Source organism: Mixophyes fleayi, chromosome 2, assembly GCF_038048845.1.
Source record: "Mixophyes fleayi isolate aMixFle1 chromosome 2, aMixFle1.hap1, whole genome shotgun sequence".
NCBI lineage: Eukaryota > Metazoa > Chordata > Amphibia > Anura > Limnodynastidae > Mixophyes > Mixophyes fleayi.
The window spans coordinates 143591310-143611330 of record NC_134403.1 but is presented as its reverse complement, the minus strand read 5'-3'; the positions used below and the strand labels follow the sequence as shown (position 1 = coordinate 143611330).

The window sequence follows — 20021 nt, the reverse complement described above, 5'->3', positions numbered from 1 at the left end:
GAAAAGATATTTTCTAAAAAGGAGCTTCCTACAATCAATATCTCCATTACCAACTGCTCTGTGTTTTGGCTGTCACTCCGTAGCAAAACTTTGATAGAATGGCAAATCATGTCTCTCTACCATGCTACCCAGGCATCCCTCAATGACTAGAGTGTGCCATTTTGTGCACAGTTTGATACAATATAGTAATGTTTTGTTGGCTGGGCAGCACAGATTAGGCATGATCTGTCCTTCAGATATACTGTATGCTAAGAAGACTATATCAAAAATATATGCATGCTTAGAACAGATAGATATTTTAATATCCTATTCAATTCTGAGTTTGTCCATTGGAGAGGAGTTTGGTGATGTAGTTTCTTAGGTGGCATATACCTTTTTAAATTATAGTTTGCTTTCTTGCGGTAATTGTTGTTTCTCATTTTGTTTAGAGTGTGCGATCAACACCTCAGAATGATGCAATAACTGTTCACTTTAAACCAATAACATTGAAAGCTTCAGAGAGCAAATACACCAAAGTTGCAAGCATCAGTTTTGATGGTAAGATTGAATTTACGGATCATTCTTTATAGTTGTTAGAAACCGTATCCCAATATACTTCATTTGAACTCTTTAATACTTCCTCACACATAAGCACATTTTTTTTTAATTTATATTTTTGGCTACATTTCCCTAGTATCATCATCACCATTTATTTATATAGCGCCACTAATTCCGCAGCGTTGTACCTACCAGTATGTTTTTGGAGTGTGGGAGGAAACTCGAGCACCCGGAGAAAACATGGGGAGAGCATACAATCTCCTCACAGATAAGGCCATGGTCAGGAATTGAACTCCATGACCCCAGTGCTGTGAGGCAGAAGTGCTAACCACTTAGCCACCGTGCTGCCCATGCTGCTACCTATTGAAATGTACAGGCCAGTGAAGTCTGTGTACTAAACTTTTGAACTGCTCATGCATAGGGGCACATATTTTACTCACATTGAGCAATGTTTTCTCAACCGGAATACATTTTTGAAGAACTTTCAAGCCCTATGCTAGTTGAAAAGCACAACAATGTAGTTTCTGCTGTGCACCCTGGCCCCAGCAACGCTACCGCACCTCTGTAATTCATGTTCATATATCTGACCTGCTTAATCTCTTTGTAGCCCTCTCCCCTCATCACTGTATATAAATTGAAGTTTGGACAATTCTTTGGTTTAATAAGATTTCATTTCTTTAACAGCATCAAAAGCAAAGAAATCCTTACAGTTTTCTGGAAAAATTACAGTAAAAGCAAAAGAGAAAAGTTACTCAAAACTTGAAATTCCATATCAAGCAGAAGTATTGGATGGGCAAGTTACTAATTTATCCGCTTTTTCTAATTAATATAACCTTAATGAATACATGGAAGTAATAAACTGAGAAAGTGTATACAGTGTTTATATAAATTGATGTGTTGAGTCGTCTTACGTAAAAATTGTAAAAGCAAAGCCTAGATACACAAAGTAGATACTGCAGATCCAAGTTGATGCAATTCTGCCACATTCAGACACTAGCCTAGGTGGAGTAACAGTCATATCGGTGGTCACTTGACAGCAGGGCAAGTGTAGATGTGTATTTTGCTTTCTTCAGCAGAACACCCAGTGCAAAATGTGCTTGCATTTATTGGTCTGTGTACACCATAGTTAATGTGTGCAAAATGTGCGCACACATACCACAGATCAATCTGTGGGTAATGATGATAATAGACCATGATGCACTATTGGTCTTTTTTCCCCCTACACTTCCATATTCTCAAAGAAAAACATGTTCTTGTGTTTTTAGGTGCATATCCCTAGGGGCAGAAAACCTATTGTATTATTCATCTTCTGCACATCCGTCTGTAGCCACCTAGAACAACCTGTAGCAATAAGATCACTAGAATCCTTATTCCAGGAGGTGAATGTGCTGATCTTGTAGGACACAGTGACCTGTCCACTAATATGCTTGAATAATTGAGGATGGGGCTGCAAGTGACAGGTAATGTTATGATGCATAAGAAAGGAAATAAAGACAGTCCCAAAGACTGAATGTCAGATAGAGCAGGAGCACATAATGGAACATAAAAGGTAACACGGTACATAATAGTTATGTACAGCTTCTGTAAGACAGATGTGGGAATATTGTGCTGTCAAATGCACCTGTTTGAAATTATAGTTCACTAAAATCATACATCCAACATATTTGTATTGCAATTCATTTGCTCCTTAAGAACTTGCATTAAATAATGGGTTTCTTTGTGATTATTTTGTACACAGGTACTTGGGTTTTGATCATGCAGCAACTTTATTTCACATCCGTGATAGTCCATCTGATCCAGTGGAGAGACCCATTTTCTTGACAAACACCTTTACTTTTGCTGTACTCATTCATGATGTCTTGTTACCTACAGATACAAAGACCATGTTTAAAGTATGTCTTACTATCCATTTATAAAGTGCTTCAAAAAAATAATAAAAATATATATTTATTGTGTGTGTATGTGTAATGTATATGTGTGTTTTATATATATATATATATATATATATATATATATATATATATATATATATATATATATATATAAAATTGTGTGTGTATAGGGAGAGAGAGATGCAGTTGGTACTTTGCTTATTTTCTGTTCTTTTTTTCTCCTTAATGCAGGTCCAGAATTTCACATCACATGTATTACTTCCTCCTGGTGAATCAAGATATATATTCTCACTTATGTTCACACCTTCAACATTCTCTGTCCATATTGACAGTAATATATTACTAATTACCAATGCATCCAAATTCCACCTTCCTGTACGAGCATACACAGGCTTTCTAGAAGTAAGTATTCCTGACTTCACTGTTCTGCACAGTTAATGGTCAGCTTGTTGCAAGAACTTTCTATTAAACCATGCAAGTAAACAATTATGTAATATATACTCTTTATCATCCCATTGGTAGAACATAGATTAAAAGGTCTTTAATACGGGTAGTTAGCTGGGTGCAGCTCTTTCTTTGGCCTGTAAGGATCGAATGTTTTGCACATGGAACAGTTTGTGTAGTTATGTCATAATATACAAGTGTTTCCACAAAAGATAGCAAACAAAGGTGCTGTAAGTCATTGCAACAAATAGGATTTTAATTCATTTTTTCACTACAGTTCGTAAAATGACAGAACACCTGAGAAGCTGCTATAGGTTGCAGCATTATTTGCACAGATAACTGCATTAGTCTTCGTAATTGTCCTCTATTATGCTTTAATGCAGTTGAAACAGTGTATGTTGTCAGGTGGTGTACATTTATGGGTCGTGGATAGATTTTGACTCTCCCTTCAGCTAAAATGCCATTTTATTCATATGACAAAAATTTTTATCGCCTTGTCCTCAGTTAAAATATTAACACTCCGTAGAGCAAATAATTGCAGATGTTACCTATAGGAAAACACCTGATTTGATTGTGAAGCACCTGAAACTGAATGTGTAAGGACTTTTTTTATTTTTTTAAATTACTTATCAACTTATTTTCTTTTGCAGTACTTTGCTTTACCTCCTAAACCAGAAGAACGTTTTTTAGATTTTGGTATTCTAAGTGCTGCAGAATCTAGCAGTCTTCTCATTGCTATTGTAAATAACAACCCTATAGAGGTGAGTGATCTTATTCTGCTCATATAATGTTTATTATCCTGCATGCGATTACCTTTTAGCTGCTATAATTTGATGAAATAATTTGCAATTGATGATGTAGTAGTTTTACCTCACTATAAATCTAGTGTATCCAAGCACATTTTACTTTTATTGGAGGCAGCTATTTTGTGGGCTCATCCAATATTCATGAGATTCAAGCCTACATATTTCTTAGAAATCGGTGACCTCATTGAAGCATTTTTATGAGTAAATTGATAGGTGCATTCTCTTGACCTGTAAAATGGCTCCCTCAACTGTCTTCTGTTAGCAAAGGCTCTTTGATGTTTTTATTAAGTAAAAAGCAAAATAATCTAAGATCAAGAAGCCTATACCCAATGGATTTTCCTATTCTGTGAATGCTTCTCTGGGTACAGCTTATGGTACATTGCTTTTATACTTAATATCTCTAAGAATTATTCTGTTTTGCTCCGTAAATTAACTCACTTTTTATTTAATTTTTTCCCCGTTATTCTGTTTTGCTGTTTTAGTTGGCTATAAAAAGTTGGCACATTATTGGAGACAGTCTTGCAATGGAACTTCTTGCTATAGAGAAGGGAAACAGGACCTCCATAATAGCAAACCTTCCTGAGATTGAAAACTCCACTGCATCTGACCGCACATCAGTAAGTGCTCTTCACACTAGAGGATTGTTTTAATCTTTAAAATTTACCATCTGGAAATGTTTTTTCATCCCTTAAGTGTAGATGTTGCAGTTTTTGGATCTTGTTTAATCCGATTTCAAACAAATACATAAATTTTTTGTATGCAAGTGTAAATGTGATAAAATATCATAATTTCTAGCTATGGCAGAGAACTAGTAAAACATGTACTCACAAAACCAGGTCATATAAAATGCATTTAATAAAAACACTTAAAAACAGAGAGCTTGATTCATTAACAAAAGTAAATAAAAAATGAGTAAATTTGCACCTTGGCAAAACCATGTTGCGTTGGAGGGGTAGGTAAATTTAAAATGTGGGGACAGATTTCTAATTGGGGGGTAGGGCATGTCCTAGTTCAGCTTTAAATGTCAGTGTAAAAATAAAGCTATTAAGTATTTCTGTGCTACATGAAATGAAAAATCAGCCAGTATTTAACGTATGTGCAAAATAATAAACTAATTGCACCTTTGCAAAACCATGTTGCAATGCAAGGGGTGCAAAAGTTATAACTTTTTTTGCTTTAATTTTCTTAATGAATCAGGCCCAGAGTCTCTAAAAAGTGTGCTAAATGTGAATGAATCTCACATGGGTGATATCATTCAGTAGTAGTAGTACTTTGTCTAGGCGTCGTGATCACAGTGAAACGAAATGCCCTTGGCTACTTTAATCGGTGAATTGTAAACCTGGTTTCCGTTTACATACTATGAATAGTCCTCAGCATGCAAGTCTCTTCAATTCAGCGGTGCTCTGTCATTGAAAGATATTTAGGGAATGTAGCAGGTTCCGATGATTTTTGTTATGTTTTATTAGGACTGACTAGAGGGGGAACTCTATAGACGCCAAAGATGACTATCTGCATGTCCCGATATGGAAGGAGCATCAGTGTCTACTCCCTTTTGCGGTGGAGAACTTCCATTTTCAGTTCGGGGCCCTCTCCGTTGGACTGGCAATCGCTCCTCGGGTATTCACCAAGATCATGACAATCATGGCGGGTCTGTTATGTCAGAGGGGCATAATAGTTATTCCCTATCTGGATGATTTTCTCTTAAAAGCTCCATCAGCATCTATTCTATCTCAGCATATAGAGATAGCGATGCAATTTCTTCAGGCTCATGGGTGGGTGCTGAATGTTCACCAGTCATCATTAATTCCAGCACAACAGATGCGTTTCTTGGGTCTCATGTTCAACACGCAGACTCGGAGAACATATCTTCCGGAGGACAAGGCCCTGTCTCCTCGCGTGAGTGTCAAGTCCATCCTAGCAAAGAAAATGGTGTCTGTCCTCCCTTGCATGAAGCTGCTGGGGACAATAGTTTCGGTGTTTGAGGTAGTTCCTTTTGCTCAGTTCCACTCGTGACCTCTTCAGAGGGAGATTCTTCAGAAGTGGTCAGGATCTCACAATCATTTAGACAGACAGATCACTCGCCTGTCCCCCCACACAAGGGTCTCTCTAGCATGGTGGGTATCCAAAGACAACCTGGAAAAAGGACAGTCCCTGCAGACCTGGAAATGGACCCGGGTCACGACAGAGGCAAGTCTGGTAGGATATGGAGGCGTAAGAGAACCTCTGAAGTTTCAGGGTCTTTGGTCTCCACAGGAAGCATTACTTCCAATAAACATTCTGGAGCTCAGAGCAGTATTCAGGACTCTAACAAGAGCTCAGGGGTTCCTCTTGGGGCAACCTCTACAGATTCAATCTGACAATTCCACCACGGTAGCCTACATAAATCATCAAGGCGGCACTCGCAGCGTAGCAGCCATGCGAGAGGTGGCTCGAATTTTGTCCTGGGCAGAGCATCATGTTGACCATTGGGAAGCCGATTTTTCTCGGCAGAAAAACAGTCCATCCGGGAGAATGGCCTCTGAACAAGCAGATATTCGCTCTCTTGATGGATCGCTGGGGCTTACCGGATAGAAGTCTGATGGCGTCCAGACTGAACTATCAGGTCCCGGTATACATAACGAAAGTCCGAGACCCACAAGCGAAGTTCACAAATGCCATGTCTGTCCTATGGCATTTCTGGATGGTGTACATATTCCCTCCGATTCCTATGCTGCCTCGGGTTCTCAAGAAGCTAAAAACAGAGAGGGTTCCCACATTCTTGATAGCACCATATTGGCTGCGCAGAACATGGTTTTCAGATCTTCTGGGACTGGCAGGAGCCCCTCCCTTCCGGCTTCCTATGCATCCAGACCTTCTAATTCAAGGTAATCTTCTCTTTCAAGGTTTGGATCGTCTGGATTTGATGGCGAGGCTGTTGAGACCCTAATTCTGAAGGCTAGAGGGTTCTCACAGGAAGTCATTTCTACCTAAGCTAGAAAATCTTTGTCAGCTGCCATCTACCATAGAGTTTGGAGAGCATACATTCAGTGGTGCGAATCGCAAAGATTTCACACGTCTACATTTGCTCTTCCCCATCTGCTAGCCTTCTTACGTAGGTCTGCAGAAGGGACTTCGACTAGGGTCTCTAAAAATTTAGGTTTGGGCGCTCTCTATGTATTTCCAGTGTAAGCTTGCAGACTATAGAGACATCCAGGTTTTCCTTCAAGGGGTTCTTCATGTCCAACCCCTCTTCTGTCACCCAGTTGAGCCCTGGGATCTTAATTTGGGGCTTAATGCACTTGCCAAGCCACCGTTTCAACCCTTACAATCGGTAGGCTTACATCATCTTAATTGAAAGACTGCATTCCTCTTGACCCTAGCGTCTGCTCGCAGGGTATTGGAATTAGGAGCGCTTCGCTGTGACCCCTCTTTTCTCATCTTTCATGCGGACAGAGCGGTACCTCGCACCAAGCCTGGTTTCTGCCCAAAGGTATTTTCCAGATTCCATTTAAATCAGGAAATTGTTGTTTCGGTGTTCCGTTCCTCCCAGTCCTCCCAAGAGAATTCCTTAAGGTTACTGGATGTAGTCAGAGTGCTTCAATGTTATGTGGACTGCACGGCCCCTGTTAGGAAAACCAGGGACCTCTTTGTCCTCCTATGAAGCGAATAAACGGGAGTGGCCAGCGTCTAAACAGTCTATTGTTCGCTGGATTACCTCCACTATTCGAGAGGCTTACATTGGGGCTTCACAGCCTGTTCCACCAAATTTAAGGGCACATTTTATCAGAGCGGTAGGTACCTCTTGGGTGGTGTGTCACGGGGCGTCGGCGGAGCAGTTGTGTAGGGAGGCAACGTGGTCCTGTGTCCACACTTTCACAAAGTTTTACAGACTACAAGGCTTCGCATCGGCTGATGCGAGTTTTGACCGTTGGATTCTACACGCAGTGGTGCCAGAGCAATCCCACCCTTAAGAAAGCTTTGGTATATCCCCAATGTCTCGCAGTGTCCCCCAATGGCAGGATAGAGAAAATAAGATTTTTACTCAACGTAAAATCCATTTCTCTGACTCCATTGGGGGGGACACTGTGCACCATCCCTTGCTCTGTATATAGTTCTGTGTATGAGGGTTATTTGTTTTATGGTATCCCTGCGGGATCTCTCCTTCTCCTCTCACTCTTGGTTAGTCAAAACTAAGGAAACTGCAGTGGAGGAAGGGCATAGCAGGGGAGGAGACTTCAGATCAAACAAGTTTTAAAGTGACAAGACTCCTGGACCCATTACTATACCTCCAAGGTCTCGCTTTGTCCCCAATGGAATCAGAGAAATGGGTTTTACAGTGAGTAAAACTCATATATATATATATATATACACACACACACACACACACACACACACACACACACACACACACACACACACACACACACACACACACACACTAATCCACGCCAGAACAGCAAATGGTTCAATTCAGTGATTTTGCAACCAAAATTTTCTATTCTGACGACGGATTGCTTTCCAATGTATTTGTGCTGTGTGCACACACTTGTGTGGCATTTTATCTCATGATTTAATAAGCGCTGAAATAAATGGTCAAAATATGTTTTTATGTATTTTGTTTCCAGGTTATATTAACTTCGGGTTATTATGCAGTGTTTCGAGTGACATTAACAGCAAAAAATCTTGAAGGTTCCTATGATGGAGGCATCCAAATAACCACAGATTTTGAGGTATATTCATGCAATTGTTGATAAGCCACCACCTCTCTATATTACATTGTACTGGCAATATTTTGTGGGAGAAAGGATATGTATGTGGTTTCAATCACTACTGAAGCTCACCATTTGGGCAAATATGACTGAAAGATCCCTGTTTCTGTCTTAATCAGGTATGCAACAAGCATGAAGACCTCACAAGAATTACTGGATGTTCATAAACTTACATTTGCAGGCCCTAATACTGAATCTTCTCTTTCATAGGTCTACCTGAGAATACCCAGTAGTTGTGATGTTCAGTATAGAATGTTTTTATTCTCCTAATATGTGTGGATCCAGTGCTAATAATACAATGTCCCTTCTATTGAAGCCTAAAATGACCATGAGCAGATATGCTTCGTTTTATATATGGCATTGGAAGTATTAGTAAGTGGAGGACCACTTGTTCATGTGCTGTTTATTGTCCTCTATAGATATTGACAATCCCTGTGAAGGCGGTGATTGCTGTGGGTTCGTTGACCTGCTCTCCAAAGCACATTACTCTTCCGCCTTCTTTTCCGGTAAGAAGATTTGTTCGAGTTATTTGTTACTTGTGTTGTGATTTTGTTATAATAGACTGGGTTACATTTATTAATGTGGACTATGCTAATAGCATGTCAGCAGTATTCTGACCCTCCCTCACTGTTCTTCAATTCTGACATAAAGCAAAGGGATGGCGTGCTGGACCACCTTAATATTGCAGAAGTCACCTGACCTATGGAGCTTCTCTACAAGTTTTGACTACTATTTTAATTAAAACTGGCCAAACACGCTGTGATACTGCAACCAATATTGGGTAGTTGGATCTAGATTACAAAACAAGTATGAAGCCTGATAATCCAATTAAGGTTCGTTGGGATGGTTTTTAGGCATATTTGTATATGATGCCAGGAGATGACTCCTATAGTCTTCTCCCAACCCTAATGACAGTTCATGCTGTAAATTATCGTATTGCACATCTGTTTTGAACACCTGTACAGTATGGCCACCTACATGTATGGCCAAATTAAAAACAGACCATGGTGCACAGGCAATTTTTGCCCATATTTAAAGTGTTTTTATACTGTAAAAAAGAAAAACATTACAGTATGAAACATTTCAACTGTTCAGTTTTTTTCTGTATTCCCTTTTTTGTATGCCAGCATCAATTAGTCATCTTCTGGTCAGTTACTAATGAGCATGCCCGCTCTGCATCTGAAAGATGTTCTGTAACATCAAGATGCCAGCTTTCAGCATATTGGCTCTGAATTATCACATGAGATCTGCAGCACAGGAATTTCTGCCAATAGCTGCTAATTTAAATAACCCTTAAGGCATTTATCACACCCTAATATTTTTAGAGATGACTTATTAACTCTGTGGCAGGTTCTCTATTATAGAGTTACAGGCTATTCGTAATTGCTGCGAAGTATACAACAGACATCTGTCCTATTCTTGTTCTCTGGTCATTGCAAGTTTTTTGTCCCAATGTCTGATCTGTTTTGCGGTACAATTTCCATGTAGTGTTCAGACACAGGTCTGTCTATTTACCCTAATTACAGTACCAATCATAGCTTCAGCAATATCTGTTTTCCAAGTATGTAGGTATAAGATAAGTGTATAATATTTTGCAAAGTATATAACATGTTCCTGCATTTCTTGACCATACCTAGTGGAAAAACTTCTTTTGTAATACCCTGCACTCTCCCCTCTCACCAAACCCACCTGTCTGAGACTCCTGATAATAGGCTCACTCTTGTGAGGCACCAAATACTGTGTAGTGAATTGTTCATGAGATGTAATTTCACTAGCTCTGGCAGCTATGTTGACCTCCAGCAGTCAAATATTGCAAGGCATGTGTTCTTGGAAAGACTTGTTTAGTCACTTTGGTTTAATAAACTCTGTCACATTGAGGCGAACTACTTAGCTTAAAGACGAACTGACACACAAACAGCTGGTCCTGCTTGTTGATTATTGGGTTTTCTTTTTGATGCTTATGAATTTGCATTCTTGGTGTCAAAGAAAGACGTGATCTAGCCTAGCTTGTTGTGTGACTTGACTGTGAATTCTGTTCTCTCTCCTTTTGTTTTGCCGTAGGGAAAAATAGTTCATCAAAGTTTAAATATTATGAGTTCCTTCTCACAGAAGGTGAAAATACAGCAAATACGCTCCTTATCGGAGGACATGAGATTTTTTTATAAGCGATTACGGAGCAATAAGGAAGAATTGGAGCCTGGGAAAAAATCTAAGGTATAACTACAGTAGTATTCACTTTCTGAGATTTGAAGCAGCTTATACAAATTTAAATCACTTACATGAAGTCCTTCCTCTGTATGGAAGTAGTATATGGATGTTGCTGTGTCTGTTCTATGTCTGCTATGGATGGCGTAACTACCCAGATCCTACAGCACAATTAAATCTACAGTAATATAAAATGTCTTAGTTTTTTTTACCCATTGAGTGTAACACACACCTATACACTTCATACTATGATACCCACTCCTATTAAAATTAAGTGCCTACGCCAAGCTTCGGCAACATCGACTTTGATGGAGTTACCAGTATCCCCTGCTTGTTTTATCAGAGCTGGAGAGAGAGGACGGACTTATAACACTTTTTATATTTCCTTTTCTTTGTAGATAGCAAATATCTATTTTGATGCTGCTTTACATTGTGCAGACCACTGTTATATTGGACTTCCTTTTATATCTAAAAGTAAGTAATTTATGGAGACAGGAATTACACAATATTTTTCGTTTAATTTTTAGGGATAAAAATGTAAATTTAAAGGGACACCTTCATGTGAATAACTCATTAGGTATCACTGTAAACAGTTGAGATTGCTTTTGCACCAATGCATAGGACAGGCAAAGATTGGTTTTACACAGGAAAAGGGTAAAAAATGGAAGCACAAAAACATATTCAGATATAGAAGAAACAAAACAAAAAGAAACATGTAACTCACATTCCCAGGCAATTGTATCTAAAGAAAAGAAAAGCTTCTTATTTATTTCATGTATGACATCTTAAAAATAGTTGTAAAAACACGATAATCAGCATCAATTGTGTATATATAGAACTGCACTAGAAGAGCTTATGTATACATTAAATAATGTGCAGACTGCACAGTCTGAATAAGGAACCTAGTTAATGTGTAGCGTAGTGTTCTTATTGTAAATGAAGGAAATTAATACAGACAGTTCACATGAGGAAGATTATGTACGTACACTCAATACCGAAAAAAGTTTTTAGTGGGGGTGCTACTTGGCATCAGAATATCAGCGTGACAGATCTCAGAGCACAGTCCATTCCACCGGTCTTGCGTGTATAAGTACTTCTAATATAGTTCCCTCCGTTAATAAGGTGCTCCGTGACAAACCAAATAGATGTATCCAAAAGAAAGCTTGTTTAAAGTGTCAGCAATACTTGTGCAGATTAGTTCAAATGATGCGTTACTCTAGTGGTAAGCTAGTATCATCAGAGGGTATGTAACTAGATCTGAACAGACCTGAAGTATTTAAACAACGTATAGACAATCAAATATCTCGCCTAAACACTCCTCCAAAGACATTCAATCACGTCTGTGAATGCTGTATTATACTTGATTAGTACAATAAAATATCACCTAATATAAAAATATATTTACATACTTACATAGTTGATGAAAGAGACACCAGTCCATCAAGTTCAACCTATTTTGGATCTCCTGCGATCCCTATTTTATATTTGAAATTTATCCAGATGAAGCAAACGCCAATCTGTTTCAGTCGGAAAAAATCTTTCCTGACTCCATATTTTAGTCTTATTTCTCCCTGGATCCACTACATTCCTGCATTTTTAATTATTGGTCGTAAACCTTGATTCCCTTTTCCACTAAAAAAATTGTCTAACCCTTTCTTGGCTGCCGTCACAAACTTCCCTGGTAGTGAATTCCATATCTTGACTGCCCTTACTGTAAAGAACCCCTTCCTTTGCTGATTGTGAAACTTCCTCTCCTTTAACCAGGGGCAGGCTGGGCTTGGGGGCAGCGGGTCATCTGCCCCCTTGGTGATCCCATAGTGGGCTACCTTGGGCTGGGTCACCTGCATTTTTTTCCCTTTAAAATAGGCTGCTGAGTTATAGTCTAGTGTCCCCCGGGCTGAAATTTGCCAGCCCTCCCCTGCCTCTAACCTTAGGGTGATAATCACATGTCCCGAGTACAGTCCTTGGGATAAAAAGTCCCAATGAAAGTTCTCTGTATTGACCCTTAATGTATTTGTACATAGTAATCATATCCCCTCTTAGACGCCTCTTTTCTAAAGTAAACATGCCTAAACTGGCTAACCTTTTCTCATAGCTTAATGACTCCATACCCTTTATCAATTTTGTGTGACATAATAGGAATTATGGACACTACTGTGTGGCACGATATGAAATTGGGGCACTAGTATGTGGCATGATATGAATTGTGGGCACAACTATGAAGCTTAATATGAATTGGGAGCTCTACTATGTGGCATGATATGAGCTGGGGGCTCTAGTATGTGGCATAACATAAACGTTAGTTGGTTCCATTACTATTAATAATAATTTGAAATTGGCATCATAAAATAAGAAATATATAATGATACACACACACACCCACCTCTTAGCTGGCACATTAATAGACCAGGGACTGTCGACCTTTTTCTATGTCATAAGTGCCAAAATAAAAAATACAAAACATTTATTAAACAGATGATTTCTGCACGCACAATCTTCCCTATTTTCAACAGTTAAATAAATGGTCATTAAGTAAACACCAATAGATATCGTTCATCTGCATTATAAAGAACAAGAATAATATTATTCTGCTTCTCATTTTGGATAAACAAAAAAATATATAAAATGTAATTAATCATAAAGCATAGATGCATAAATACAAGTCTTCAATCCAGACCCTGAATGGAGTGTCTCTTGCTTAGCAAACTGTACGAACCTCGAGATTCAGTATTTTATTCCAACAACCCTGACATTTCATACTGCCAAATTAAGTATATCTAAAGATAAACATAAAGAGCAAAAAACTGTGTGTCCTATAATATTATGACTTTGAAGCATAAATGAGAAAATGTCTACATACAAATGTTAAAAAGGGTGGTGTCACTAAAAATTATTTAGTTCAATATTCTCTTTAAGGCCCATTGTAAAAAAAAAAAAAAAAAATCCAGGTAGAAGGTCCAATAGGCTTATTTTTTACAGTAGTCTGTAGTGGTCACCTCCTGTTTGGAGTCACTTTTACAGTTTCAATACCTGCAATAGTTAGATTATAAATGTCATGTTTCTGGTAGTTTAACCAGTGTCTTGAAACGATGTGACATAATATATTATGTAAATTTTTCCTTTATCTTTCTTTTGCTGTTTAATTTATATTAAAGGGTTAGGCCCCCCTTTATAAGGAAGCTGTCTAGTCGGGTCCTTTTTAAGTGTTAATTATTCTTAATCTTTATATTTGAGTGCCGGTGTTTATTCAATTTTTTTTTCCAAAGATTGGTTTTGTTTTAGAGGCCAAGATATCTTATTGCACCCTATCTTTAAAATACATTTGAGATCTTTAAATTGACAAGTTACTAATTGTGAAGGGGAATCTGTTTGGGATTGTAATTGGTGAGTACTTAAAGTATTATTTTATATCCAGATGAACTGAAGACTCAACACCATTTAGCAATGCAGGAGGATGTTTGGGACTCAGACTGGGATTATTATGATAATCTTTACAAGAAGTGGTCTGATATATCGAACTCTGAAATGTAAGTATATATTCAAATATTTGTTGAATGGGTTTTATTAAATGATTATTTGTATCAAGCTGGGTTATGTTTTGGTAATTATTGACAGTGGTTAGCATTGCTGTCTCATAGCATTGGATATTAACCATCTGTGTGGAGTAAGTGTGTTCTCCCTGTGTTTGTGTGGGTTTCCTGCCAGCATCCAGAAGCATATTTTTATGTTCATAGTCTTCTGACAAAATTGACCGTATGTGGGGTCAGGAATTTAGATTGCAAGCACCAATAGGGCAGGTACTGATGTGAATCATTCAATATGCTTTGGAAAGCTCTGGGTAATATAGTGGCACTCTACACATAATCAATGATAATATATCCTGAAAGCAATACACTCATTTTGTCCCTTTAGGCCTGAAGCTGTGTTTGAGGTTGACACTGATCTGCAGAAAAATGTCCTTTCAGAGGTTAAGGCTGAGCTTGTTTGGCCATCCATTGTCGGCTCACCCCGTCATATACACTTCCCCCTAACAAATACCAACAGTTCATCGGTAAGTGCTGCTGCTTTGTTTTACGCTGCTCTACTTTTGATAAAAAGTATACTTGCATTGCCTATTCACTTGTGTTGATAGTCATAGCCATTGATACACACAGTGCCGTAACTAGACATTTTAGTGCCCTGGGTGAGAGAGAGCACCGGCGCCCCCCCATCTAAGCGGGAGTGACATTTGCCAAGTGGGTGTGGCCAACCTAATGTGAGGCTGTGGCTAGCACTTCACTGAAAGAATTCTTACACATATTTGCAAATGCATGATGTATGTATGTGTGTGTATATGTGTGTATATATATATATATATATATATATATATATATATATATATATATATATATATATATATATATATATATATATCTATCTATATCACACACACACACACACTCTTCAAATAAATGAACAGCCGGTTCTCGGCCAGGGCCCTAAAATGTGTAGTTACAGCACTGTACGTCTATACATCAGAGACATCGCTGGCTGTATGAGGGACCCTTTTTCTAAGGTCCTGCAGGACCCCCGTTACAGTACAAAAAATTGGAGAGGGGACTGTACCTTTAATATAAGCTGGCTCCACCAGAGAGAAAATAATTTATTTCTCTACATAAACCTCATTTGATAGATTCACCTAACCTTTCTTGCCTGTCTTCCGGCAATTATTTGCTAGCTGGAAATTGATTGCCTAAAAATTGATCTAGGTCTAAATTAGCAAATAATTGCACAAACTGTATACCGGAAAAGTTGTTCATCTGTATGTATTTATATGCAATTCTATGCATGAGTTTGGTTGAGCCTAGTTTTTATAACATGCCTACCAATATCCTACTTATCCAGCTGCCCTAATAACTTTTACCTTGGTATGAAAGCTGCCGTGTGTTTAATGTTAAATTCAGCATTGAAGTCAATAAAGTTGATATATTCAAAGGTCAGTAATGTGCAGCTTTAAAGGACTTGTCCTCTTCAACTGTAGTGCTTCCCCCCCCCCCCCCCCCCCCCACTCCCCTCGTCCCATTCTGGATGGAAGTTCAGGGTCACCCCAGGTCAGAGACACCCTTTTTTTTTGTACTAAAGACACCCAATAATTCTTTATCCTTTTTCCTTCCGCAGTGGAACGCATGTGCGTTCCACTGACAGGAAGTTCAGCATTTGCCGAACTTCCTGTCAGTGGAACGCACATGAGTTCCACTGCGGAAGGAAAAGGCTGAATGTACAGAGGCAGGTAGCGGACGGCTGCTGCGCCCCCTTGGGCTTGCGCCCTGGGCGATGGCACCGCCTGCACATGCCTAGTTACGGCTCTGGATACACATGACATAGGTCTGTGGAACATTCCCATAGAGCAATAGCATCAACTGGCCCAGGCAGTATTCTCATTTGCCTTTGTTTGAAAATAGCATGAACAGTTACTTTTACCAAAACTACATAGAAACATTTCAACTAAAACAATCGAGCTGTCAAATACCAAAAATTAACCACTGAATTATATTTTGCAACAGGACAAAGAAATTGCACTAGAAAACCCTGCCGATGTTCCTGTTTATGTCCAGTTTCTGCCCCTGGCTCTTTATTCTAACAGCTCTCTGGTGCTAGACCGAATATTACAAAGGTAAGTTTACAGCCAATTCAGTGTGCTATTTTATAAGGGAAAGGGCTTATTTTAGGGCATCACACATCCTAGATTAGTATAGGGGAGCTCTCCCTTCTTTAGCCTGTACTCTGTAAACACCGTTTTTCTTATTCATCGGATAAAACTTTAAAATCCATTTAAATGTATTTTCAAAAGCAAATAATGGGCTAATGAGCTGCTTTTACATTTCTGTACATAGATATGTGATCAATTAATTGCTGTTACTTCAGAGGACAAAATGAGGCAAGATTTGATTAAAATGACAGATGGTAAATTTATTTGTATTCATATAGTATTGCCTAATTGAGTGGTGACATTTGTTAAAATAAACACAGAACATCAGGACCAATAAAATCAGTTCATTATACCTACAATGATGAAATTCTAATTTCCTTTGTACTGAACTAAATCACAATGTTGGATGATTTATTGTATGATTTAGTATCTTCTAAAAATTATAACAAGACTTGCTGTTAAAATGCTTGTCTTCTATAATGCATGTCTACTGCCCCGCTCATAGTGTTTGACTAAATTACATTAGACAGTCTTTACTTTCTAGACTTTTTACACAAAAAGCACTTTTATGAACCCCTTGGAGCATTACTCTTATTAACTTTATCCACAATTGTTGTAATGGTTCACCCAGTAAATAAGGAAAGCATGTCATGACATTGCAGTGCTCTTTGTAGAGGTAAGAGATGTGATGTAGATCTTACTTGGCCATATCTCCTCCTTCATTCGTCATGTGTGACCTAAGATCTGAACAGAATACACACTACTTTTGCATAAATCTTTTACATAGGTCTAGTGCAACTCATACTTCTATCACTTTTTTCACTGTTTTCTTATACCACCATGCACTGTGCTAAATATAGTTCATAATACCAATCTTCAGCACTGTCCGTGGTTCTATATTCAGTTGCTATTTGTGTGTATTCCTGTTATATCTTCACATGTTGTGCCTGAGTGTTTAAACTGCTGTAAAAGTGTGTATTCCTGTAAGTGAGTGAAAGTATGAAGAGACTGAGGAAGTGGCTGAGTAACAGTCAGAGGTAAATTATGTCTACTCTATGCAAATTATGTCTATAGCTACTTCCTCATATTTTTCATTTCTGTTCTTTTCTAGATTCAATATTAGTAAGTCGCTAAATATAGACTTGAATACACTTGAATTCAAAGTGTTCAGAAATAATGTAAGTATGCATGAAGTTATGGGCATAATTGTATAATTTACCTATCTGAGAAGTTTTTCTGGTAGTCTTATTGTTTACCCGATCACTTTAACAATGCATGGCATTGTGCTATTTGCATTGAAATAGTAATGTATATAGCTTTTTCAAGTTCAAGGTACTGCTCCGAGATGAGTATACAGCAATATGCATGATAGTTCTCAGGGGCTTTACTCATGTATGCTGTCTGCTGAGCACTAATTTAAAACGTATTTCCTCAAAAATGAGTCCTTTTCACTGTTAGACAAGTCTGTTACTTCTTTATTTTACTGGGAAACCAATACATTTATAGTCACTTTTTGTATCTTCACTTATGTCTGTTTTATAGTAGTTGAAAGTTGAATAAAAGTGTAAAGACGGTAGGTTTATGAGAACTTAATGTATAGAAGAAGCAAGGCAAGAAAAGACACAGTGTAGACCATGTTCAATGTTTTCTCTTTACAAAGGTGCATCCTGAACAGAGCAGTCCAGCTTTTGTGGAGGGCCTATCCCGGCAGTCAGTTCTCAACATTATACTGAAGCCTGGAGAGAAAAAGAGCGTCAACGTCAGATTTACTCCAGTGCTAAACAAAACCATATCCTCATTGCTCATAGTCAGGTAAGTGCACTCATCTCACAAGTCACTTATGGGACTAAACTCAAACACAACATTGTATTAATGTTTTCCTAATTTTTTTAAGAATAAATTATTGGTATCTCTACCTTTTTTAGTGGTTTCTACACATATTTAAATTATTCTCGTTATTTTTAGCGCAAGTGCTTATTGCAGCAGAAAGTCTGTTCCGTATAAACGCCTCTGTTTGTTCCAATTGTAATTTTCCCCCTTCCTTTCACACTGATGTTTCCCCTTAACCTTTCTAACTGATAAACATAGTACTATGGTTACTCACTAGGAATATGATATACAGTCTACCCGTTTATAGTCTAGCCCACCTTTAGGCAAAAGCAAAGGCATACTTCTAAAAACTGCAGCGTACTGCCTGCCAGAGTTGTGAAGAACCTGCATTAGAAGCTGTAGTTGGCATTTAAGTGGTGGTAGCTTTGCAGTTCTGCATTTGAGTTTCAGCCCTGCATTAAGGGGGACTATGCTCCAGAACGTGATATCTAAAACGAGTGCAAACATATCCAAAGAAACTACAAAAAAATCCAATTGTTGAGATAATTAGGGCCTCATTCAGTCCAACTTAGAGTTGAAATTTGTATCTCTGCAAAGTTTTATTGCAGGCAGGAAAAATGCATATATTGCACTGCACAATTGTATTTTTAACACTAATTTAATTTAGCTTGAGCCAGGACATACCACTTCCCCCAATTTCAAATATGGCAACGTATTTTACATTTACACCACCCTCACCTCCTGCAGCGCAGCATGGTTTTGCAAAGGTGGTAAATTGCACCTTCTAAGCTGATTTAGTCCTAACTCTATATGAGGCTTATTTTTTTTTCACATTTCCATTCTAGTAACAGGTTTATTATGATCATTCTGTTTGCATAATGTATGATTTAATTTTGTATTTTCTTTGTTTCGTTGCTTTTATTTTTTTTACTTCCAGAAATAATTTGACAGTGATTGACATTATCTCAGTGAAAGGACAAGGCGCAAATGAAAACATTAAGATTGGAGGAAAACCCCCTGGTCCAGGGAGTTCCTTGAGGTTTAAAATAACAGAAGCCTTTCTGAAAGACTGCTCAGACAGTAAGCTTTGCTTTGATCTCTCTTTGCACCTTGCCATGGGTTGTGTATGGTATTCCAATCTTGTGTGTCTCAATTTCACACTGATATGTTGGAGGTACAATAAGCAACATCATATGCTGGTGTGACTGGTCACAATATATAAAGAATATTCAAGCTTTGGATCGTAATAATTATCTAGCTTCTCTATTGCTGAACCTAAACCTTGCAATAAGGAGAAGTCATTCACCACACAATAATACAGATTCTGTACACACGTCGTGTGGTGTTAAAGAAAATGATTAAGGCAAATATTTACCTATAAAAACTTTTCCCACTCAGTGGTCCCAAAGCCCCTTCTCCTAATCAAACATACAAGCTTCATTAAAATACCAACTACTGTGTTTTTATCTATCTATCTTGTCTATCTATCATTTTAAACCATGGTGTGAACAAACTGTCAGAAGCTATTTTTCAAATGTTTGTGTTACTGTGTGCGCACACCTTCATTAGTATGTAGATTTGGTATTGGTGCCGCCTTACTCTTGGAGTGGTGGTATGAAGGACACCGAGGGCATGCAAACACAGAGGGCATGTTTGCACAATTAGGAACTCAGGCAGAGCCATACAGACTCGGATATGCCTGTCAGTAGCTGTATCACCTGTGGGTGCCTGAGTGCTGATGATTACGACAGTGACGGTTACCTGCACTAGCTAGTCTCGGCTGAATGCAGATTTACCTCTGAAACTGATCGGTGCATTCGTCATTGATTGTGCATACATTATAGGATTGTAGTTTATATTGTAGAACTCG

At 38.3% G+C, this 20021-nt stretch overlaps 1 protein-coding gene across 1 annotated transcript in view; it reads left to right on the top strand.

Annotated features, from left to right (window-relative positions):
- The window catches only part of TMEM131 (transmembrane protein 131), a 169588-nt gene that overhangs the window by 113835 nt on the left and 35732 nt on the right, over positions 1 to 20021 (top strand). The window contains exons 12-27 of the mRNA XM_075200119.1: positions 429 to 537; positions 1222 to 1330; positions 2276 to 2429; positions 2661 to 2831; positions 3524 to 3634; positions 4162 to 4296; positions 8284 to 8388; positions 8847 to 8933; positions 10489 to 10641; positions 11031 to 11106; positions 14048 to 14159; positions 14545 to 14683; positions 16176 to 16285; positions 17433 to 17499; positions 17982 to 18133; positions 19089 to 19231. Coding sequence (XP_075056220.1) covers positions 429 to 537; positions 1222 to 1330; positions 2276 to 2429; positions 2661 to 2831; positions 3524 to 3634; positions 4162 to 4296; positions 8284 to 8388; positions 8847 to 8933; positions 10489 to 10641; positions 11031 to 11106; positions 14048 to 14159; positions 14545 to 14683; positions 16176 to 16285; positions 17433 to 17499; positions 17982 to 18133; positions 19089 to 19231 — 1933 coding nt within the window. The remainder of the gene's footprint in view (positions 1 to 428; positions 538 to 1221; positions 1331 to 2275; positions 2430 to 2660; positions 2832 to 3523; positions 3635 to 4161; positions 4297 to 8283; positions 8389 to 8846; positions 8934 to 10488; positions 10642 to 11030; positions 11107 to 14047; positions 14160 to 14544; positions 14684 to 16175; positions 16286 to 17432; positions 17500 to 17981; positions 18134 to 19088; positions 19232 to 20021) is intronic.